The following is a 26,709-nucleotide window of genomic DNA, read 5'->3' as shown; positions in this document are numbered from 1 at the left end:
TATATGTATATAGAATATAATATAACATAATATAATAATATGTATAATTGATTATTGATACGAATAACTATAGTGCTCCGAGGCGTAATATAAAACAACGACTAATCGTTCTACAGGCTACTACATAGAACGAATATGCTAGTAATACAAAATGCCTATTCAGCGTTTGCTGTACTACAGTGTGAATAATTTTACTTATAATCTTCATACTATAGGGTGTGTTGTTTACATTCAACAACTGCGTTACGGCGACGGCGGTTAGCGGTTACGAAGTAACAAGCCGCTGCTGTTCGGAATATGTAGCTTGATCGGTACGTTGCTAGGACGTACCACTACCGATTCCTTACTGAGGGTGTTATTTAAACCCTCTCTAACACTTTGAGTGTGATTAGCTTGATCAGTACGCTGCCAGGGCGTACCACTACTCCCACAGTTAGGATAAGGAGAGGGATGTACCAATGGTACAGTTATCTAGGCGTGGACTCGCCGGCGGGGACCCACTTATCGAATTTAAGGCGTACTAAGAATAAAGACTGCATAAATCACACTGATAATATAAATCAACTGAATATCGCGTTGTAGATGGTGTGCTGGCTAGAATTCGACCTGTATATCTGTAGTTCAACGCTAGCCGACGCGAGTTAGAATGGAGTGTTACAATGATGGTGTGTTACAACACCTTGACTTGGGGTCGCGTAGGTCAAAAATAATAAAAAGCTGATTTACAAAATATACCTTTTTATCTAAATATTTAAGACTTTTTATTGTAAAAAAAATTAAAATAATAATAATAATAAAATTATCCCGATAAGGATATACATAAAAAATTAATAAACATAATAAAATAAATAATTAGTGTGATCTTTGAATTTGTTTTACACTTAAATGTTGCTTAATTTGTAGTTAGGTAGCTGTAATGTTTTATCAGCTGATAATTCTACTAGTTGGTTATGAGTTTCAACTGGTAATTTGGCAACTGCAACAATATTTTCATCAAATGGATTAAGAACCCATCTATTTGAGAAGTTAGGTTTGGAAATTCTTAACGACCCGATACATAACGTTCAAACTTGATAAGCTTAAGTTATTAGATATGGTACCTACCTATTTATAAATTGATATTTAAAATGTTATATTTCGTTTGGTTAATGATAGGATATTTTCACTGTTCAAATGTTTACCTAATATAGATGGAAGGGGGTCGTGAAGTGATTGACCATATTTTATACCTATTTTGGGGGTCGCGACACTAAAAAGGTTGAGAAACGATGATCTATAGAGTAACTCATTACTCATAAACTTTTTCATATTTGATATATTAAAAAGCGAATGGGCTGCTCTAGATTATAATCTACTATTAACTTATAAAAGAGGTAATTTCACCCAAATTTTTGAAAATATTACGATTAAATTGTTGTGAACGTAAAATTTGCTATGTTTTGTATGGGTCAGAAAGAGAGAAAATATATGCACTGACATCCTCTCAAGTGTTATCGAGTTGAAAAAGTTCTTGATTGTTGATTGTTTGCAGAAGTAATAAGTATAAATTTGGTCATTGCATATTTTATTAAAATATTAGATCAATCAAATAAATATTTTATTTAAATCTTTAAATTAACAAAATTTATTTATATTTAAAATGTTATTAAGCTATTTTTTTTTAAAAAAAATTGAAAACTTTAAAATAAATAACATAACATTATTATCAATTTTTTTGAAAAATGTAATACCTACGCACTTTAAATTCTTTAAAATAAAATACACAAAACTCACATAAACTAAATATTTTAGCTATACCTATGTAATCCTATAGATATGTTTATGAAGTATAAATACTATACTAATTATTAAAAGTATTGTAATACTCAATAAAAAAAGTATTTGAGTTTTCGATTGATTATAATTCATAATAAAAAAAAATATTATTATAAATTCTCATTCTCAAAATGAATCATTTGAGAACATCAAATTTAAAAAATATTTGAATACTTTTATTTAAGTACCTACTTTACAAGATTGGACATTAACTGTGATTAAAATAATTAACTTGAAAGAAGGCATGATTGGAAGTAAAAGTAATAAGTACCTAATAACTGTTGAGTTACTTTTTTGTATTAAAAATACATTAAATATACGCAGCTGAATATGCCAAAGAAAAATTACATTCCTTTATTACACTAAAAATTACTTAATTCAATTGTTTATATATCTATCATATGTTTATATATACAGGGTGTAACAGGTCTATTTGACTAATGGTAGTGATATGCATCACGTGGGTCATGTTAAATAATGATATAATATATATTATATGTGTTTACCTATTATTGATTATTGATTTTCAATGATATTGATTAGCAAGAAATAAATTTTAATTTTAAGAATCTGAAAATTGTTTAAAAATCAAGGACGTAACCAAATTAAAAGTTTTAAACGCAAAAACTGTTTTTAAATATTTATTTATAAAATATCTATCTTGGATAATAAGAAAAGAATTTAATACAAAATTTAAATAATTTAATTTTAGTTGTAAAAAAATAAAATAACATATAGCATATAAAAATTATAGTGCTGAGTTCTAGAAATCATTACAAAAAAAAAAAAAAATATATGAAAAATGCATAAAAAGTTCTTGCTCTATTAATACGTAAAATATCTATACAGAAACCGAGATAGAATTAGGCATGATAGTAAATGGTAACAGTGTGTCGTAATCTCGTAATAAGCGATATCCTTAAAAAATAATAAATAATAATATTTTGTTTTCAATTAAAAAAAAACTTAAGTTATCTTTCAAAAAAAAAATACATATCTAAAACAGTTCGTTCATTATTAAAGAGAACTTAATTTTTCGAAAATTCATCTACCTAACTTAAAATATTATCAATAAAATTGAATCAAACATTTTATGAACCATATACCACATCTCAGGGTGTTTCATATCTCATTGTTATGCTCTGGTTTCTGTAAAAATATTTGAAAAATTGTATAACTTTTGGTAAAATTTTAATTTTAACTTATTAAATATTCATAAAAACTCTCATAGAAGGCTAATTTTAATGTTAAAAGATTAGTCTTGATTAAAATATATAATTAAACGTTAAAGTACCGTTCAAATTCACTTGGGTGATTATATATGTATATGACTAATAAATATATATATTCTTAAAAAAGCGAATCTTGAATCTTATATTTTTTTTTCATTAAAAACACTTTGTTTGAGTAAATAATAAAAATTGAGAGATATTAGAAACTAATAAATTAAACTCAACACATTGTTTAACTTAGAAGAATAATAATATCATAGAGTAGCTAGGTATACATGGAGTATAGTACCTATACATAAAATAATGTACGTAATATAAAGATTCATAATAGTAATTTTTCAAGATAAAAAAGAAAAACAGCTTTTGAATGTGGTGAAGAATTATAAGGATTACGTTACGAAATTTAAAGCAACTTCTATTACTTGTTTCATAAAATTTATCCAAATTTCTAATTCTGGATAAAAATAAGATGTGATGATAGGTGATTTTTTTGATAAATACTTTCATTTTTAGACATTTAATTTTTTTCGAGTACTGAAAACTATACTAGTTAGTAGTTTTAGTCGTGTACTTTTTTGACTAATCTAATTCTGTTTTTAAATTTAAGATTTTAGATATTTAAAAAAAATTATAGTTCTCACGTAGGTATTTATTACCTATTAAATATTTTAAGTGACATACGTATTGTAATCTATTATCTAAATAAACATAACAACATTATACTTGAACTTGATGAAAAATAGACGTACAAGTACACAATTTATATCATATAAAAGATTATGTTATGGTTTCTATATGTTAAAATGTAAATTTGGGACCTGGTGTGGTACTTACTTGTTTTGAGGTCAACGCATCGACCAACGTCGCTAGTTCCCGGATGGGCGACCACCTGGGTTCTTAGTAACGAATACTCGTCCTATTTACATGTGTTTCAAACCAAACAGTAAAACCATGCTATGCAGTTGATGTCTTGAAACAAATTTGCCTCTGGCCTGGTATATATGCACACCATTGTAGTACTAATGTAAGAATACAAAAAATAAAATTTCTATTTGGAATATAATAGATGGGTACATTGGGTACACAAAAAGTGTAATTTTGGACTGGTGTGGCGTGGTGGTTGGCCGTTGTCTTTAACGTTATCAAGCATCACCTGGCTTCACTAGCTCCCGGATGGGTGACCACCTGAGTTCTTAGTGATGAATCCTTTCCCTGCATCCACACGTGTTTCTAAACAACCCATAACTACCTACAAATGAAATGACCATTGTTGCGGGTGAAAATGTTTAAAAAAAATGTGTATTATGTAATAATAAAAATAAAACAAATCCAATTGTACATTGTTTAATTTTATAAAATATTATATTTCATGGTAAAACTTTGAAAGAATAATAATTAACAATAAGTATGTAATTTAAGATATTTTAGATATTAGATGGTTAAATCTTCTTCTTTATTATCATACAACAAAATACAGACCTGTGATGTAAAGATTACCTATCACATATCAAAATGTTTTGTCAAATAATAAATAATAATATTTTGCAATAGAAAATATTGAAAAAATTGTTTTTAGATTATTTCACTTAAAAATTATTTAAAACAGTTATAATTCAACTTTTTGTGTCGAGGGTCGTTTTATGGGTACTGATAAAATTATAATAAAAGGACCATGATATCAAACGTTTTTGGGGCCGAAAAAGAATAATAAAATAATAAGTAGGCATAATTTTAATGTTGGAAGGGGGCAGAATTTAGATAGTAACCGTTTATATACTTATATTTAAAAGTTGTTTTGCTTTAATGAGGACGTCTCATCTGTCTAAAACTTCAGTTATTCTTACAAATGCAAAACATCAACAAATTTATGTTCAGCAGTTATCAATAGGATCAGAATTAGTTTAACAATAATAATAGGTAAATTATCTTCAACAGAACTTGTAAGTCAGTTACAAGACATACAGATGAATCAATAATAGTCATTAGTTATTACTTCTATAATTTATGTCCAATCATACTTTTGAGTTTAGATCACATATTATGGGTGTATCTATATCCAGACAGTTCCCCTGGTGTATACACTCAGCTCGTTCAAGCACTCGTCTCTTAATTATTATGTACGTAAAATTACATAGGTAGGTTACTATTGGCTCCTATCCATAATATATTGCTAGTGGCGTCAAAGTCCTAAAAGTTTATTAGGGTAAAAATATATCAAATATATCTTAAATTTTTGAAATATGTCAGGCTATTATTATCTAAGAGGTATTCCTAAGAGGTCAACAATCAAGCGATCAACTTTTTGATTTTTCTGCTTTAGTTGATTTTGTGTAAACATTTTGTAAGCTTTAATAACCATTTGTCTCTAATTAATTTTTGTGTCATGAACTGGAGGTTACATAGGTAGACTTAAGTGTGTATTCCTTCTATATAATTTTTTTGTTGTCTCTGGAAATACATTTGCCTCCGGGTGCCAATACCCTCTTTCTCATTAAAAAAAAAAAAAATATTTCTTGGAATAATTTTGTAAAACTATGTTATTGTATGTGATGACTTGTGGCCGAATTTATATGCATTTGCATATTTTTTCTAAATTGTCCAAAAATAGCTAGGTAAGCTACACGTTTTGATTAAAGTCAATAGATCCGAATTACAAATTTAGATTTTTCACATTTTTGCATATTTTGTCTTTCATAACATGTACTATATATTTCGGTAATTTGCATTTTTTATTACACACATATGGTTTTTAAATTCATATTACGTGAGGTCACCTTCACCCAGAACAATCAGAACAGTATTTTTTTTTTTTTTATAAATAAATGTATTTACAATCTGTATTATAATAAAACAATGAGTAAATTTTAGATTTTTTACAAGGTTTGGAGGCTTAAGTGAAGGGCGCGTCCATTGACACTACTTCAAACTGGTTTTTTATTTAATTTTTTTTTATTTAGCGAAGTAAATCACGAGGACAATTCCGTTTTAGTCGACGGGGAGGGTTATCCGGGAGAGTCTTAGAGTAGAGGTTTGAAATTAGCGGGTTTGGATGATTATTTGTTTTAGAATGGAATTTTTTATAGTGTGTTGAAGCGAGGGTCAGAACGATATAATCTGTATTATTTTTGTAATATTAATTATCTATAAATATAACGATAATGAGTAACGATTGCCAGACGACTGCGACCGCTTTATAAGGTTCTATTAATTATTTTACTAACGATTAATATAACGTGTTTGTTGGGGTTTATTCTCACTTAATTTACTTAATTTACTTATTATAATAATATGCCAGGGCTGGAGATTCCCTAACTCCAAGGTCTTGTTTGCTTATGCCACAAAAACTTGTCGACTGTATCAAGCAATCCTCCGCATCCATTTTCAATCTTGGATAATCTTTTTTTTTCTTCTAAAGAATGCATTACGTTAAATATTTATTTAAAAACTACAAATCAAAGGTGGCCAACTTGCTTTCGGTGTATTATTTACAAAATCCAAAATAAAGTATAAATATATTAATTTTATAAATACATGTTTCTAAATAAGTTAAATATTTTTATGTTGCTAATACGTAAAATTATATTACCTATCTAATATTAATTATTGAACGTTAAATGATAACACACCAAAATAGAAATATATCAATTAACTATATTAAACGACAAATAAATACAAATAAATACTACATTAAATGATACATGATAATAATAATTAATAACCAATAACCATATAGGTTAATTAAGGTAAGTGCCTTCATTGATAAATAATATGAATAGATAAAATATATCACGTACTAAGATAAAGTATATCTTAGTCCGTGTAAAATAATAATTATGTTGTATTACGAACTCTCAACATGTTATACTATATTATACATATAGAACATATAGTATCATCGTTAATTAAGTATACATAATGTATAACCTGCTTAATCATTCGTATCATATTAAATTAATAAACACAGAATTTTATAATTGAATCGACACGATTGATTTACATAATAATATTATAAGATTAAGTCTTGGCACTATATTATCAATATAACATTGTTAATTCGTACCTATGTGATGTTATATACAGTCAACAGATCGGTAGGAACTTTTGTTGAGTTATGCGGATGAAATGAGAATTAACCGTATCGCGTTGACGAATAGTAAGTAGCCTGGGTTAGATACCTATCTATTACTATTATAAGTCATTACTAATAATTCGCAACAGGTTTCACCCCATCAATAAATTATATAATCAACTGTTACTGTTCTGTTTTATCGCGCCATATTTAGTGCCATTTGTGTCTTTCAAATTATCCGTGTCTGGTAATTGTTTGTACGATTCTTTGATTTCCTTTCTGTGTTGAATGTATAGCCACCTAAAATAAAACGACGATATTATTAATTACACATCTTATACACGTCTTACACGTTTTAAGTTTTATGGTTTACACAATATTATTTATTAAGATTCATAAAATTATAAGTTGTAACAGTTAAAACCACAAAAATCGACATAATAATTCAATTTTCTGTTTGTTTCAATAATGGTAAAAACATCGATGCATCGATAGCAATAATCTGATATAGTTTTATTTTGTCAGTTATAGTAATTATGCTATATAGTTATAGAAGTAAAATGTATCTAAAAATGCATAAACATGATCCCAAAGTGTTTAATTTATGTTGATGTTTTGTCTCTGCACCTCCACCAAGCTATATTATTATACTTACATCATACAGGTATACTCACAATTTTACCAATAATCGTAAGTAATTATTTCACAGTGATTGTATTAAATATAAATTGCAATTTAAGTTCTCATAGTTATAATTATAATTCATAATGCAAAAAAAAATAATCAATAAAATAACTGCAACTATAAATATTGAAATAAAAATTGAATGAAATATGTTATGCAGACATATATGATATATATAGAGAGGTACGTATAGGATAGCTTAAAATGACACGGTGGATGGTCTGTTTTAGTGTCATATTCGAGGGTGATGGCTGAATAGCTCCCTTGGAATTTTTTATCGGTAATATTTTAATCATGATTATAGCCCATATAGGTAATAAATTAATTTAGTATTTAATTAGCCCTCATTTTACCCTTGATTGAACTAGCCTGTTTACGAATGACCGTAGGTTTAATTCTAAATAGGTAGACCATAATAATATCATATGGATTTTTTTTTTTTTTTATGATTATTATTAAAAATAGTGTATTTACAATTTATACATGGTATAATAAGTAAATTTGATGACAAAATAACAAAATAACATTAAATACAGAAAATGAAGGCTCCTAGCAGTGCCATCTGACAAGAACTTAGGGTTTAAATTTTTTAGTATTTTCTCCTAAGTTAATTTTTTTGGATTTATAGAACATAATAAATTTCTATTTAATAAACTTGGTACTTACAAATAGAGAAAAATGGTTGGGACCGTTATGGCCGCAGTGACTAAGAAATAAGCGCTAGGGAAGAAGTCTACGGTAGATTCATACACGTAGCTATATAACGGCCCACACAAAATGGGTATAACATTTTCCCCGATGCCTGTTACTGCACTGACTTGACCTACAAAAGAAAAAAACAACAATGCAATTTAAAACTGTTCTATGATAACTATAGGTATGTGAATTGTATAGATATCGACTATCGATACTCACCGAGTTCTTGAGCCGGAATTATTTTGTTTATGATAGATTTCATGGAAATAATGGCCGGTCCTTGTAAACAGTTCACAAGCGCTCCTGAAATCCAAATTTTTCGATATAACATATGAATACTATGTTCAAATTTACGATGTTGTTTGCTGACAATAATATTATTATTGATATTTTGTATTTTATTAAATATGTTATTATTCTTATTAACACCGATGATTATGTTAGTGATTTATTTTTTTTTTGGCACACAATCCAACCACTCACCTGAATAGAATACAACCACACTATTAGCGAATGCGAATATGAATTGCGATATTAATTTTCCAGTAGTAGCCACGGTGCCAATTAACGCGTCGTCAACGCCAAACTTTCTGACCACGACCCCGAGAACAACAAACGTTCCTGTAGGACAAATAAAAAATTCCAAATTAACTATACAAGCTTACAACACAAGTTTTCAATTTCACTGACCCACGAGATTGATGCACATCGTGGTGGTCGAGTACACGCTGAATTGTACTTCATTCCAATTGAACTTTACTCGAGTAAACAAATACGCGACACCTTTATCACCTATAGAATTCCAACGAATAATAATAATATGAGTATAGGTCAAATACGTACACAAAAACAAATTTGAAGTGGGGAGAGGGTGATACAAATTTTTTTATCTTATACCTCATCAATAAATAATTAATGTTTTAGGTCACAAAAAAACCTTATAAACAAATAAATTTAAACTTATTTTTAAAATTCAAATGACAAAGTATTATACATTGTTTTAGATTACTACGTTTATATGATGGTGTTAAAATGCTTGCACGCCATCATATAAACTTTGTAAATGAATAGTTAACTGATACACGCTAAGTAGGTACAACACTATATAATCTAATATTTAAGATATTTTTAACACACATTTGTAATACATTAATGAAAAATAAATGAAGCAGATTTATACGATCACTAATTTAATTTTTGAAGTAAAAACTCTAAAGAAGGAATTTAAAATAATCAGGACTCTTAAACTGGTTTTTATAGCTATACAGCCTATACATAATATGTTTTACATACTATATGCTTTGATTATTTTTGGTTACTAGGTATAGTAGGTTGTTAAATGTTACTGCTACATTTGAGTTACGTAATTTCGAAGGACCAACCTAATCAGAATATATTCAAACCTTGAAAAATGTATTTAAAATCTCTCATTAGTTGTTTTTATAATAATATAAAATTTCAAAAACATATAAAAGTTTTTGAAGGTGTACATTTAAAGTTAAAATTTTAACAAAATGTATTATTTAAACAAAAAATAATATTTTTTGTATTCTGTTGTATCTCAAAATATATTATTCATAAAGACTTGAAACGTTTCGTATTACCTATTATCAGTTTATTATTTTCAAACTATATCAATTGGATGATGAAACAAACACTTTAAATGTAATACAACGGTATTAAGTAATTATTTTTCTGGTCAGCAATAAGATTTAAGAATATAAAATAATGTCGGATGGGTATGAATTTTATTATTAGTAAGTAATCAAAATTTGGCTTGGTCATGCCATTTCATCAATTGATGCGTAATACCTACCTATAACATAATAATAACATGCACCCTGTTATTATTAATGATAATCTATTGTTATTTCAGAATTTTTGAATAATATGTTTTTTAAGTAACTAAAAAATAGCGGAATATACATAGTACACAGTACAAGTAATTGTAATTAATGAAAAGTAAAGCCTTAGTTCAAAACTGTAGCAACTCAAAAAATTTGTTTTTCGGATATAATGTGTCTTCTATATTGGTTCTTTATGGACTCTATGTAACGTAACGTAAATAAATTATTATATTGAAAATGATGTATTGTAGATACTAATTTTAAATTTACCTATATTTTATTGCATTCTTGAACTGAAGTCGTTATAATACTGAGTGTATCTTTACAATAGTGTATGTAATTCAGATATGTTATGACTCGAGTTACTGCAGTTTTGAACTGGGGAGTCATTTATAGCAAATGCTTATGATGAATGAAATTTGTTATTAATTATTATTTTATTCTCTTGACAATTTAAAACGTTGATAAAAAAATAAAATAATCTCGTCGAATTTCTTTTTAATATACTTAAAAATAATCAACGACATATTATGTTATATTATTATAATATTTTATGATAATATAATATATTTTTTTTTTTTTGTAAGGAGAACCCGCGGAAACATTGGGTGTGGGGTGGTATGGTAGGGGTTATTTTTGTATATTTGTTTGTAGGTTTTTAAGTGGGTAGGGTTGTAAGTTGTAACACGTGTTTGTGTATGTGTGGCAAGGATATGTTGCTAAAAATCCCGGGTTAGGTTAGGTCACCCATCCGGGAGCTAGCAACTGCGGCCAGTACGTACGCTCAGTGCGTTTCCGCAGATTGAGCGTACGACCGTGCCTCACCAAGCCACATAATATTATTATTATCTATTATAATGTATTTATAATATGTGCAGGGACACATACCAATTTTGTTTTATTACGTTGACGAGTGTATTACGAGTAAATTCTGCTGAAGGTATTAAATCGATTTATTCAGTACCTAATATTAAAAAAAAAATAAAACTTTGTTTTTATATGTAATTATTTTTTAATGTCACATATTCAAAAATAAGAAGTGTCAGGTACCTTTATAATACTTTATTATGTATTAAATTTCGGTAAAAATGAAAGTATATCAAATATAATTGGTTAATTTCTAGGAAGTATATTTTAATTATTATTATGGCTATTAGATAAATGAAAGAACTGATTATATTAATATTACATAATTAACGCTTGTTATTTTATAATTGTTATTAGTATGTTATAAACACATCAGTCGACATGTTCTTTGAATTAATTCAAAATAATTTTTAATGTAACCTTTTTTTGTTATTTATTCAGGTTTGTTTTATGTTGGTTTATCAAAATCTATGTTATTTAATATTTTTCTTACTCTTATAATTATGTAGAACTATTACATCATTACTCGAGATGTTATACGTTTTAATAATAGTATTTGTATGATTATATTAGTATAGAACTGGATTTTCCTTGATTTATTGGAAGTTCAACAAATAATCTCTACTATTTTAATATTTTTAATATTAATTATTATACTATTCAGCACAGCGAAGTATTATTTTATGAACAATTATATCTAGTTAGTAATAACTAATAACTATATTAATATATATACCTTGCAATGGACCCATGATTCCAGTTATGAGCAACGTCAGAGCGATAACTTTCATTCTTCTATTGTTTTTTTCCTTTTTAAATGTCACTTTGAACGCATCAATTAAGTGATTCAAACTGAAAAAGAACTTGATACGACTCCAATAAGACATTTTATGTTTCATACCCGAATCAAATTTGATCTGTTTTGTATCGTGGACGAAAATGTGAGCCATCCAAATGCTGATGCAACAGAGTATCAAAGCTATGATGTAAACTCCTGTGAAACCAAGTTCACGATATAATATACCAGATAAACCAGTACCCATAGGAAGACATAAGGCCATTGTCGCGTTTACTAGGCCAATTCTTAAGGTTTTATTTTGGTCCTATATGCAAAAAAAGATATACATTATTAATATATATATATATATATATATAATACATTTTAGCTATATAACTATATATATTTTTTAAAGGGTACAAGAACTACGAAGATTCAAAGTATAGCGCATTGTTATTATTGTACATTTTAAATTCAATTAGTTTTGAGAAAAAATTAATCTCAATGAGATTGAATGTTTTTTTTTTTTATTTTTAAATAAATATTAGTTTTTAAGAGCAATAGGGACAACTGCATTTCTTTTCTCAGTCTTCATAGTTTATTTTTCAAAGATAATAATGTCTCTTTGAACAATACAATTGTAATATACAATACGTAAGGAGACATCGCACCCGCATGATGTGTTGTCTCCTTCTTATACATATATGCGTATGACATAACGAATTTTAGTTCACCACTTTCAATAGTGTTCAGAGTGTTGTTAGTTTTGATATAAGAGTGAATTGACATATTATTGTCAAACTATTTTAAGCAGAAACATTATCTGTGTTCTTTCGTTGGTTTTTTATGATATTTTAATTTTTAAGTGAGCTATGAGTATGTGAAATATTTATATTTGAAAATGCTTATATTTAACTTTAAATTTAGAATATTGTAAAAAACCAATGAGAGAACACAGATAATTGTCTTACCTAAAATTTTGATATTGGGTAAATTCACTCTAATATAAAAACTAACAGCATACTATTGAAACTGGTGAGAGAAAATTTGTTATTCTATACGCGCGTGTAAGATGGAGACAGCACATAATATGCACTATGCAGGTGTGACGTCCACTCACATAACTGATATCTTTTATACTGCTATATAAAATGAAGTCACTTTTTTTTGTTTGGGATAAACTCCGAAACTACTTAGAAAAAATAGAATTTTTTATTTAATTCATTCATGTTTTTTCATTATTTCCGTGAGCCAATCGAAAAATTTGTAACGATGTCTTATGTGACCATAATGGGTGATTATAAAAATAAAATATGAACCTATGAATATATCAAGTATAATAATTAATAGTTACAAGCAGAAGTCAGTTTAAAACAATCGATATCAACATTATTTTTAAAAAAAGAATATAATATAGTTAAAAATTATCAATACATTTCTTAAATTTAATTTTTAAAGGAATGTAAAATGAGTATTGAGTACCTAAAAACTAATATTTACGTTTTTATTTTTATAAAATAACCTTCATGCAGCTATTGAAATAATTTCATAAGCAAAATAATTTATGTAGGCATTTCTTTAAAGAGATAATGATAAGTTACCCTATAGTGGAAAAATATTTATCTGAAATCGACGATTATAATGTTAAATAAACGTTAAGAAATGTTTTACTAATAAAATATTTTAATATAATATTATAATATTTATTAAGTTAAAGTTAGGTACAAAATACTGTTTGAAATAAGTTAATAGTTTATCATAGAATAGGTATAATGTTGACAAAATAAGATTGTTATCATAGACAGGGTGTCCCACGAGGATTTACCCATTGCGATATCTCCCGAAATAATGGTGATATCGAAATTTTGGTTTTCTAATAAGTAATAAGACTCATAGGGATAAGAACTATAATTATTTCATATTTTAATGTTTTGGTAAAAAAGTTAAAAAATATATTTTTTTATTTAATTATTTCCAAAAAAATTAAAGATAGCCATTTTGTAGAGTTTATTTTTCTGAAAATATTGGCGTTCCAACATTTTATTTTCATTAATTTCCCGATTTTTAATATATTTTTTTTAGTTTCGAGAAAAATTGCGAATTATTTAACACCGTAATGTTATCAAACATGTGACCCGCTGCGCCGCGCGCATTCCCATACGGCCGGCCGAATACTTCCCGTGTTCCTAATAGTTATACGTCATTTATAATCATATTTTATTTCTTCAAACTAGAAAAAATATTAAAAATCGGGTAATTAATGAAAATAAAATTTTGAAACGTCAATATTTTTAGAAAAATAAACTCTACAAAATGGCTATCCTTATTTTTTTTGGAAATAATTAAATAAAAAAATATATTTTTTAACTTTTTTACCAAAACATTAAAATAATTAAAATATGAAATAATTATAGTTCTTATCCCTGTGAGTCTTATTAGAAAACCAGAATTTCGATATCACCATTATTTCGGGAGATATCACAATGGGTAAATCCTCACGGGGCACCCTGTATTACTCACTACTCAGTACTCAGTTCTTAAATGAATTTCGAGGATAATGGAATTTAATTATAAAATAATAACGTGACATTGAACAAAATAATTTATTTCTTAATAGTTATTTTACAAGAGAATTCTTATGTCATCCCTACTTAAAAAAAAATGTACGATGAACATGATCCAATAGTCAGCAATATAAAAAAGTTGTGCAATATGATAAATTAAAAATTAAGCAATTCTTTATTCTATGAATAGTTTGTATAAAGCCCTTTTATAATTCAAATAACTGTTAGCAATAATAAATAATAATATATTATGCAACTAGGTACGTATTTAGTAGGCTTAAAAAATAAAATATTCATTGGTATAATGTATAATATTATCTAAACTTTGAAGTAAGTATACTTTAACTACTCGACAGAAATGTATTTGCTTAATAATCATTATATAGCACTCTAATTAGAAAAAAATCCATTTAATGATTATGAATAGCAAATACTGGTCTGAATAACAATAATAATTATTATTCATGAGTATAAGACATAAGGAAAATACTTTATAAATTGAGTGATATATTATGTATCAATATAGTGTTTGAAAATTTCATGAAATTTAAAATTGTGAAATATTACCTAATATATATATATATATATTATATATAAGAAAACCTAATATAGTAAGATGCTAACTACGGCACTACATTTATATCAATAATTAAATCTAGAACTCATTGGCTATAATATAATTAATAATAGATAAATAACCGTCATCAATAGTTGTATTAGAAAAACATTTCAATGTTTCATGGTTTTCTGAAATATTTCACCATACAGTGAAATACTTCATACTTCAAACACTATACTTCTATATATCAATAAATTTATGTCAAATTATTAATAAGTATCAAAAATGCCCAACACACAACTTCTGATCCAATATGGTTTTATTGTTTTATTATAGACAATAATGGATGCAAAAGTTTAGGTGTAGTAAAAATGTATCTGTAATTTTAGATTCTAGTCATAATTATGAATTATATAGATCTTACATTTTTACAATGATATGTCTTTTTATTTATTTTTTTTTTTGTTTGAATTAAGTATCTTCAAAGAAGTAAAAATGCTTTGATCTCCAATTTTAGGGTAAGTTGCTGGTAGAAAATATAGGATCTAGTTGGTACTCTGAAGGATTAAGTGTAAAATAGTACTTAATTTACAAAATAACCGAGGAAAAAACAAATTGTGTACTTAAAAACAAGAACCAGCTTTTGGCAATTTTTTTGTTGTAACTTAAGAATTAATAATTGTATAGTCTATAAATTTCCACTAAATATTAATTATTAAATTATAATACAAATTTTCGTAACACAATTTTTAACGAATCATCAAAATATGCACTAAAAACTCAAAATATGCGCTAAAATGTGTTAGATAATAATTGATCAACTACTTGTAAATCGTATTTTGTTGACATCTAATTATCTAACATACAACAAGAATACGATATCATCTAAAAATAATATGTGAAAATGTACGATAAAGCCTTTACACTGTTAATAATAATATACTCAATTATTATATGCTTTTCTAAAGAATTTTATCCAAAAAGCCGTAGCCGTTTACCGTGCTGTGGTCTCCCACGTAAGAGAACACGGCCATGTACATGACTGTCCAGTAACCGGTGACGGCGATCGGCAGCGACTGCCACAGGCCCGTCAAGTTCATGGGCAGCTCGTCAAAGAAGTAGACACACAGCAGCAGGCCTAAGTTCCGGATCACCTCGCCGTAGACCGGAAGCAACATACACGGCCGTCGCAAACGGTTCCGATCGCTCCACGAGCCTAGGAACAGCACGAAGACGGCGGGCACGCTGCTCTGCAATATCGTCTGCCAGATGAGCATATCCGCGACCAGCTTCTGCACGGTGATCTCGCTGTTGGTGAGCATGCTGTTGTTCTTGTCCTTGTTTTCCAGGTCGTTGCAAACTTCCATGCTCAGTTTCAGTTCCACCCGGCACGCCTTCTGGATGTTGAGGTTCTGGTTGGCCAGTATGACCAGTATGGACGCTATTAGGTACGGGAACAACATCGGCTCGACGGTTATGTTCCGTAGCAGCATCCGGTGCAGTGGTTCCTTGTCGTTATTTGGAGGGTCCATCACAAGGCGATCCCTCTTCGTCGCTGAACCTTCCTTATTCACATCTACGCGCATCGTTTCTGTGTCGTTTAAGATATTATTATTGTTGTTGGTAGTGATCTTGGTATTGCTCCATACCTTATAATAAAATAAAATAAAATATTTTTGAATATTAATCACTTATTTTACATAATGTGTTACAATTTATAAAAAAAAACACGTATTTTAATTAGTAAAAGAATGATAAAGCAGTATTTATTTTTATATCATAATTTATAATATGTGCTAATACGTGGCTCAATCCACTTTATCTCGTAATGAAGTGATATTTGATTTATTGATATGACCAGGATAGTATACGGGTGCTAAAAGAACTTAAATATGTCTATTCAGTTGTAAAACACTTAATCAATGCAAATATTTTATCGGACCGCCAATGTCAATATGTTTTTGAAAATTAAAAAAAAATATATATTATAATCATTTAATACATATAATTCAGTAATCAAATAAGTTAGAATATATTATATATTAGTAATAAAGTAAAATTCTATATTATTAATTGTCTGGTTAACATAACATCCACAAGAATTATGGTATCATTGATTTTTAAATTGTTTTTATGGTATTTTTTAAAAATAGGTACACATAGTCGTACAAATCTTTTAGAACATTGATAATATATATTATGTAATTATATAATGCGTCATTCAAATCATTAAATTTTATCTAATCATCACACATTAATTTATTAATTTAATAATCGAATAGGTAATTAAGTATAGCCAATAAGCATATTTTTTTATCAGGTATACCTTCTTTTTAAAATTAAAAACAATTAAGAAATAAGGAATCTAACTTCTGTACTTTAGTGCTATACATTTTTACTACGATTTTTATAACAAAAATAGTTTAGTTACCCCGTGAGAATACAACACGCATAAAAAATTTTGAAATGTATTATTTTTAATAAATTAATAATAATGATTTAAAATATTTGAATAGGTATTTAGTATCTATAAAAATTTAAGGCTACTGTCGAGAATACTCATATTTTAAAACTATTTAAAACCTACTAGGTTTTAAGATACTTTGAGTTTCGTATTTAATGTGTAAGCACAGAAGAAACCATACAATGTATCCCACCTTATTTTAATTCGTTAATAACTTTGACTTAAACTAGTTTCTAAAAAAAGATCCGATCGCTAACTGTGTAAGAGTGGAGCGGCCGTCGTGTAAATAGTAAATACCAACAACATAATATTCAAAAAGAACTTATCCAAATTATACATGTACAGATATAATTCATGAACTAAGATATAAGTTAAAACTAATTTTACAAACAATGATAAGAAGTAGTTAAGGAAATGATATAATAATAATTTATCAGAACAGAACGTCAACTTAAAAATTTTGAGTCACGTGGTTATAAAATAAGATAATAAATTAACCACATAATTAAAAAATAGATTAGGTACCTAGTATCCAAACAACCAAGAGTATACAAATTGATGAAACAGTTCCAAAAAATTCAAAATGAAATATAATTTAAGTTTTTAGTTTTTTTATTTAATATTTACATTTATAAACGACTTATTTATTTTACAACAGAAACGTTTATTGTTTAATTAGGTTTAATACGTGTTATGACAGCTATACATGGGTGAGGCAGAGCCGACTGACGAGTTTTGAAGGGTTATAAAAAACGAACAGTAAAACTTAGAGAAAAAAACTTTTTTTTATTAAAATAAGTATTGAATCCCATTTTTAAAAATTATTGTTTAAAAATTATATCTCGAAGATGGTGGCCGTCAGCATCAATACACTGTTGTAGACGATCTCTGAAGCTCTCATAAGATTTTCGGAACGTTTCGACTGGTATGGCTTCGATTTCCTCGGTGATTTTCTGTTTAAGGTCTTCTATGGTATGTGGGCGATGTCTGAAAACCTTATCCTTAAGATAGCCCCAGAGGAAAAAATCACACATGCTTAAATCTGGATACCGTGCTGGCCAGCCTATGTCTCCTCTTAGAGAGACTAACCGCCCAGGGAACATTTGTTGCAAGACACCAAGTGAAATTCGAGCTGTGTGTGCTGTAGCCCCATCTTGTTGAAACCATACATTCTCTAAATCATGGTCTTCAGCCATTTCCTCCGACCTATGCTGCAGATAAGTTTCCAACATCACAGCATAAAATCATATGAGAGCTTCAGAGATCATCTACAACAGTGTATTGATGCTGACGGCCACCATCTTCGAGATATAATTTTCAAACAATAATTTTTAAAAATGGGATTCAATACTTATTTTAATAAAAAAAAGTTTTTTTCTCTAAATTTTACTGTTCGTTTTTTATAACCCTTCAAAACTCGTCAGTCGGCTCTGCCGCACCCTGTATTTTATCAGTAGCTTAATTTCATTATCAAAACGTTTGTAGTTTTTATAATATATATATATATATCGACTTTTAGATAAAGGTTAATTTTTCCGCAGTTTACCATCTCCCTAATTTCATACATACGACCTTTCAAACATTTAATCTTTCGAACAGTTAATCTTTGGTACACTTGACGTTCGAACACATGACCCCTTACCCTATGATATTGAGTTCGGCTGGTTTTTAATAAAATAATGTTTTAATTTTTATTTCACAATTTATTATCTAAGCTACAAGCAAGTATATTATAAGGCTTATAGTGCTTAAAAAAAAAAAAAAATTAAAATGATTATTCCGTTAATCAATACAGGCCACTTTAAGAATTCGATGGAATGTTTCGAGGTAAACGTGATTTGATTCTACCACGGTATTCGATTTTGTTTGATTTGTAATGGAGTGAGATAATTTTATTAGGTTTAGTTATTTTGAATTTTAAGTAGTTGTTAATCCAGATCGTAGGTTAAAATGTATGGTATTCATACAACTATGTCGTTGTGTAGTTGTTAATCATGAATAATCCGCGAAGATTTTAAACATATTTATAAGAATTTCTTTTGACGAATATGTTGTTTGTTAACTTATGCTTATAGGACGCTGCATTTCATAATATTGCATTATGAATAAGCAATAGTTGAGCGTATCGCCATTAATGATGGTATTAAGGTGGAGAATATTTTAACAGATACTATAACGGTATGATTATGGTTTACTAAAAAGGGTATAGGATTTTTTCCTGTTTAGTTCTTATTATTGATGTGTATTTCCCGGATTGGTTGACAACTTTACTATGCTATAATATGATAATAATATCTCATTAAAATGAATGTCGTATGTGAAATAATAATGCACTTATGTCTCTCGAGTCTTGGTGAAAGAATAAACGGAATGATTGACGCAATAAATAAATATACAATATTATACATCTAATAAAGACAAAAGTATTTAAGTGAAGCGAAAACTTTAATGTGATCGGGTCTTGGCTGACACTATATTTACACATGTATAAGTCTTATGGAATTTATCTAAATGAAGTTACAAAAATATCTAAATACTAAATACCAACTACTTAAACTGGTATTAAATGACGAATTTACATTTTCTATTGGGTTTATCAATATTTCTCGAAATATTATAATACGTATACACTCATAAATAGAAATTTTGTAAATCAATACGATGTGGTGCACCACCTTATACAAAATAATAATTTCATTGTCTAGTTGTATCTATATCTTCAAAAAATAGTATGTTGAAATCAAATTTTCTTAAACAAGCCTCGCTAATAATTTTTGTTCACAATATTTGATATTTTTTTTCGTATGTCACAACAGAAAATATTTTTTGATAATACCCGAAGAATAAGTACGTGAAGTATATCTCAGAAAATGAAATTGTTTACTATTATTCTTTATTACTATGTAAATAGCGTATATTATATTATACCGTATACTATTCAGATATAATATACATTAAATGCTGTATTATGCGCAATTACCAACTATATTATACATTTATTTTGAATCGTTGTAATTGTTATAGTATAATATTGTAATTATATGTTGAAAAGTGTTCAATGTTCATTGATAAAAAAGAATACGTCGGTATTCATGTTTGTATAACGCAATAGTTGGCAGAACAACTAATTCGGTTATACATGTTATAATATAGATACTTAATAATATAAACCATGGAGAACAAAATGTTTTAGCCTTAATGCCTGAACTATTAAATTATTGATTTTGAATAAATACAAAAAAAAACGTATTAACCAGCAGTTTATACAATGAATGAACTATGCTGTATAAAATATATAAATATATAAAATAATTAAATATTGTTATCAAATATAAAATATACAATTTAATGCAGATAATCATTAATAATTAACTATAATTATTGTAGTTAGCTTATCGCAGTCAATTTATTTTTATTAACCAGTAGGTACTAAAGCAGATAGTAAAATATATAATTACGACTGATGCAACATGTTATTAGGAATACACCGAAATATCCTTTTGGCCTTTTTTTTTTATCATTTAATGGTAAAGATTTTAATATTTTGGATGTTATTTAGTTATGTGTACCCTACGGCTATATTTTTAAAATTTAGAATGTTTAAATATTTCAAATTTCATCATGAATTTGAATATTACTATAGTAACTATTACTAGTGCTGTTATTAAATTCTGTATTAAAAAATATATAATTACTATGGTTTGTACCGGTTGTTTGTTTAGTTGGTTTTATTACGTACATTTTAATAACCCCTCGATCATTCTACCCAAAAAAGTCGAATTCCAATTATATTAATTTCATAACTGTATTTTATAAATTAAGTTATACCCACTGGCCACTAATAAGTTTTGAATTTTGAATGGAAAAAACACCAGATTTAATATGTAGTATACAATATCAAACTAAATCTGGTGTTATGTTGCGAATATGTTGTTGAGGATACATATTTTTTTGTTTTACAATTTTATCTTGTTAATTAATTGCCCGTAGTTATTTGATAGTGCTACTGAAGGTGCCGGCGTGCCTGGAGTACAGATATTATGAAACGTCACGCTTGGAGGTCTTCTATCGCCATAAAAAAATTAGAGAAATAGGTCTTTTTTCTATTTGAAGTTTGCCTGGCACCAGTCCTGAGAAAAAAATCACCCATCATGCATGTTTGAAATTCAAACCGAGGACGTTTCACGTAGCAATCAATAAGTATTGCAATATTGATTGTGAAGAATATCAACATTTTAACATTGCCATATTAGTCATGCGTATTTATTGTATTATAATTAATAGTTAAGGTAGAATTACAATTAAAAACAAAATTATGTATTTATGTTAAAGTAGAGGTACACCCAGGGTTGTATTCAGGGGTGGTTTGGGAGGCAAGCCCACTCTGGTACATTACGTTGGAGAGTAAATATATTATTGCAGCGACTGTAGAAAAGTAAATCAAAGTTTTCGAGTACGAAAATAAATATAAAAAATTAATAATAATCATATAATAAATTGTGTAATATTTATTCACAGAATATTTTGTTCAGTGGATATTTTTAATACAATCATGTTTTTGGGTTAGAATGCTGGATAGGTACACAACAAAATGTTTTTGGTCTATTTTTCTTTAAAGTTTTTATTTTCATGGTTACTTATTAACAAACACATATCTATGATTTATAAAGTTTTCTAGTTGAGGAAAAATATCGATTAGCGTGCTACGGTTTGTTATTTTAAATTATTGATCTTGAATTATAGATGCTAAATTAATTAGATATTACAAATATTTATAATTATTATCTCAAAACTCGTACCATATAAGAATTCAAAATACAATCTTTATTATTTTATAACAAAAAACCGTATCTAAATTTTTAACTCTGCAAAAGAGTATTGTTATTTATCAATATATAATAATACAATTCAGTGCTCCATAAATGTTTGTTAATATCTATATAATTTATGAATACATTAAGTTAATCAAAATACAGTTATTTTGATTTTGTATAATTATAATAAATATAATATACATATTGCATAAAAATACTGAGATTGGAAAAATTCATCATATTAAACAATGTCGTGGATGCTTAAATGTTATTGCTCATAAGCGGTAAAATCTTAAATATTGTCCTGATTGGTACACCTAAGTATGTGTAATGTGTATCAAATTCATTAAGTCGAACATGATACAAGCTTATTTTACTAACGATATTGATACCTAGTTGACCAGGTCAACCACATATTTAATTTTGATTACGACACTGCAGATGTTGACGTGAGTTGAAACATCATTATATACCTAGTAATATTACATAGCTATAAGTAGTCGCATATTATCAGTCTATTGAAACTTGAAACTAATGATACTTATACATTTTCGCGGTCAACTGAAATCGAACGATGTAAAAATTGGTGAACGTTATATAATATGAAGTAATTTTAAGATTTTCTACTCGGTAGAATGTTAATCATTGCCTGACCGAGGATGACGGGAGAGGAACGTGATTTTGACTTTTCAATATGATTATTCTTGTTGAGTACGTTATGAGGAGGGGTATGCAGTTTCTGTTACGCCCAGTAAAATGTATTCATCTTCGACATAAAATAATAATACCTATTACCTAGTATGTTATATGTTTATATATATGCGATTATTATAGGTTAGTTTGCGTAAACGGTGTAAGCAACACGTGAAACGACTCTGCAGCTAAAGAATCGTTGACCTAAAAAATATCTTATATTTTCACACAATCACACATACAACGCAAAATGTTATAACATTTTAATATTATTGTAGGTTCGTAATAATCTATAGCTCTCTACTAGAAAGGGAAAAAAAATTTGAAAATCGTATTGTCGGTGATTTATCGTTGCGTTCATTGGCAGTTTACCAGGTTAGTACTCGTACTCATCGTGTTTAGTGTAATTATTATTATAATATGAATACCATACTTATCATATAGGTATAAATGCTATTACGCGAAAAGTAAATAATCAAAAAAAGAAAATTTTTGTACTTACAGCTACAGCAGTTTGATCCGAAGCGGGAGGAGGCAATAACGAATGGTTATCGTCAGACGGTTGGCGGTTTCAGTGTGTGAACTCACATACACGCACGACACTTATCATTAAAAAATAACACAGATCGGCCGTCCGTCGTCGGGTGACGAAAACCACTGCGTCCGGTCGACGGGCTGATGATGATACGACTACGTATAGCTTATGCAGCGTCTGCTGTATAATATTACCTTAGAAATGTTGCACGCAATGGCGTTACCCGGTATCACGAGCGTGGTTAGACCGTACCTACCTACTACAATATATACGTAGTGTCCAGTGAACCCGACTCGTTGGTTTGAAACTGGTTATGACTCTTGATTATTAAACGTGGTCTGCACTCATGTGGCATACGTAGGAATACGCGTTGTTTTGCGCCATAATTTATACCTAAACATCACTAAAGAATTCTAATACTACGCGGCATATACACGTCGAACTCGTCCTGGTTGTTACAGTTTGATCGAAATCACACATTATAATATTCAAATAACGAGAAAAAACGGACGAAAGAAACGTAGATTATAATTATGCCCTTATCTCGAATTTTTATTGTAGGTCAATATGATTTAGATAGTGCTATAACTGTACCTACGTCTGTACGTGCCTACTAACATTGTTGAGCCGTATGCTTTTATCGCCATTCATGATACACTAGCTGATTTCCGATATTCAATATTTGTATCAGATGAGTACCATTCAGGTAATCAATTGACATCAAACACTTAACAGTAATTACTTATCTGAACGACCGAACAATAATCATAAGAAGTAATGGAAAATCTGGAATCTAAAAGCTTACTGATTGATTTTGCCCAAGAAAAGGCTCGCAAAATTAATTTCATTTAATATATTTTTAATTTTTAGTTATATATTTTTTAATGTTAAATTAAGTACATATTTTTGATCTATGATAACGATAATGGATGTATAACGATGGTCAAAAATATTACTTATTTTATTTCATACCCAACATTTATTTTAATTGTATTATTATTATTTTATATTTTGTAAAGAAAACTTAAGTCAGTCAAAACATTTTATTTTTTTTAAATAAACAATGGTTCATAGATAAAAATGAATTTCCTTATTTTATTCAACCCGCTTCTCTCCAAAAAATTAACTATTGCATAGAGAAGCGTAAATTAGATTTGCCTAGGGCGGCCCTGATCATAATACTATAGATTTTTTGGTTTGTGGGGCTAACATGACAGACCACAGCTATTTTCGGTGGAAAAAACGAATGATTACCAAAACTTGTTTATTGCGAAGTATGACGTAGGTATATTTTGTAAATCTCTTTCGATACATCTATAAATTTTTATATTTTTAATTATTACAATATATAAGTTTAAAAATCAATGTAATATTATAATTTATAACATTATGTTGTGATTTATGAGCTTGATTTTTGTATGTACAGACATATCTCGAGTACTTAACGGATTTTAGTACAGTTTTTCGTAATGACGGAATCATGATTTATTCGGTTAATATTTCGTTTCAAGTTATTTTTTATTATAACTAATTTCAAACACTTTAATAATTAGTTTATTTATTATTATATTATGTTAAGTTTTTAAATATAATATTGTAAATTAAATTTTCGTACACATTTCTGCGTATATCAATTTTTCTATTTTATAGAATGCATTGTGAGTCTTGAGTTTAAAACATTAAGTTGTAGGTTCATAATTCATATACATTACCGATGATATACAAAATTGTACAATAAATATTAAAATTTATGCTTCATGTCTTTATAGGACTAAATAGTACACAGAACACATTAGTTACAAACGTTTATGTATTTATAAATTAACAATATTGTTTTTAAATATCACAGGTTATATACGTATAGTACCGCAGTGTAAGTGTGAGCAATTTGTACGGAAATAAGCTCCGGCGCGATATTTCGAATTATTTACTGGATCAGTGTGCAAGCTACGACAGTATAATTTATGGCACTAATAATATATTGAGTACTGTTCCACTGCAATGTGCAGTGAACTCATTTTCTATAATTTAAAATAACACACAATATTAAATTATGAAAAGATATTATTTCAAAACACAACTACAGCGTATTATACATCTTTTAAATCTTGTTCCCGAATCATAGGTGGGCATTTGGTTTAATTTTAATAATCCAAAGTAAATTGATCTGCTGTGCCTACGCCCCCACGCCTCCTCTACAACACACTTTTAGAAATATATTACTAATACAAATATGAGTCAGTTCCTTTTCAGGCGCCTGGGTGGATTATCTGGAATTTCTTTGGATGAGAGTTGCTTGAGTGAGTACTGTATGTTTTGTGTGATTTTTAGTAGGTGATCTTAGCAAGATTTTTGAAGGTTGGAATGCAGATGTATTTATGAAGTGTATCATTGGTGATAAACCAAGGGGCACCTGATAATAATCGCAGACATATAGACTGGAATGCCTGTATTGTTCTGACATTTGACGGTTTGACTGAGCCCCAAATTTGAATACCATAGTACCACATAGGTAGTGGCATCCACAGGCTGAAGCCCCCCCCCCCCCCATTGCTCGTATTATTGTTTTTTGTTTTTATATTTACCTCGATTTAATATAGTTTCTTAAATCGTGTGTTAACCTATTTATTGCAAACAATGCAAACCATATTGTCCTAAACTGACTAAACTCCTAAGGTTCATAGATAATATTTTTAAACATTCTATAGTCAGCTGTTGTAGTCATAATGCCACAGTCCATATAAATCTATAATCTATGATAACAATTGAACTGATGTTAGCAACACCATCCGTCTATCCAAGCATCGTTATTCCTAGGCCCGAGTTAACATGTTAAACCTTTTTTTTTTTCCTGGTATCGAGGACCGGAGCGCGAACTGCTTTCGCAATACTTCCACTCCGGGCTCCAGCCCACATCGTTTATTATTAAAGAAAGTTCAATACATACAATATATAACAATATTCAACTTAGTATACACATAATACATAGGTTATGAATTTAACGGATTTTGACAGTTTGTAATTATTTATTTTTAAGCGCCTCATTGAAAAATCCTGCGTAAACCACTCCACTATAGGTCTTAGAATATATA

At 28.2% G+C, this 26,709-nt stretch overlaps 1 protein-coding gene across 1 annotated transcript; it reads right to left on the bottom strand.

Annotated features, from left to right (window-relative positions):
* Positions 1–6,678: 6,678 nt before the first annotated feature.
* Positions 6,679–24,090, bottom strand: LOC107169445 (lysosomal proton-coupled steroid conjugate and bile acid symporter SLC46A3-like). Its single transcript, XM_015519174.2, has 8 exons — positions 23,585–24,090; positions 16,110–16,760; positions 11,947–12,313; positions 9,187–9,288; positions 8,980–9,117; positions 8,716–8,799; positions 8,467–8,623; positions 6,679–7,416 (listed from the first exon to the last, which is right to left on the bottom strand). Exons 2-8 carry the CDS (start codon positions 16,695–16,697, stop codon positions 7,293–7,295), a joined length of 1,560 nt encoding a protein of 519 aa, XP_015374660.1. The 5' UTR covers positions 16,698–16,760; positions 23,585–24,090; the 3' UTR covers positions 6,679–7,292.
* Positions 24,091–26,709: the final 2,619 nt, after the last annotated feature.

The sequence above is a fragment of the Diuraphis noxia genome, unplaced genomic scaffold, assembly GCF_037042655.1.
Source record: "Diuraphis noxia isolate RWA-SAM2 unplaced genomic scaffold, SU_Dnox_SAM2 contig0004, whole genome shotgun sequence".
NCBI classification, from domain to species: Eukaryota; Metazoa; Arthropoda; class Insecta; order Hemiptera; family Aphididae; genus Diuraphis; species Diuraphis noxia.
The sequence above is the reverse complement of the archived record's forward strand: the minus strand, read 5'-3'. Positions and strand labels throughout refer to the sequence as shown.

Coding starts and splice junctions, on each gene's coding strand:
- LOC107169445 (XM_015519174.2), bottom strand. CDS start 16,697: ATGCGCGTAGATGTGAATAAGGAAGGTTCAGCGACGAAGAGGGATCGC. Junction 9,118..9,186: donor GATGTGCATCAATCTCGTGG/GTCAGTGAAATT, acceptor TTTGTCCTACAG/GAACGTTTGTTGTTCTCGGG. Junction 7,417..8,466: donor CCAACCATTTTTCTCTATTT/GTAAGTACCAAG, acceptor GTTTTATTTTAG/GTGGCTATACATTCAACACA.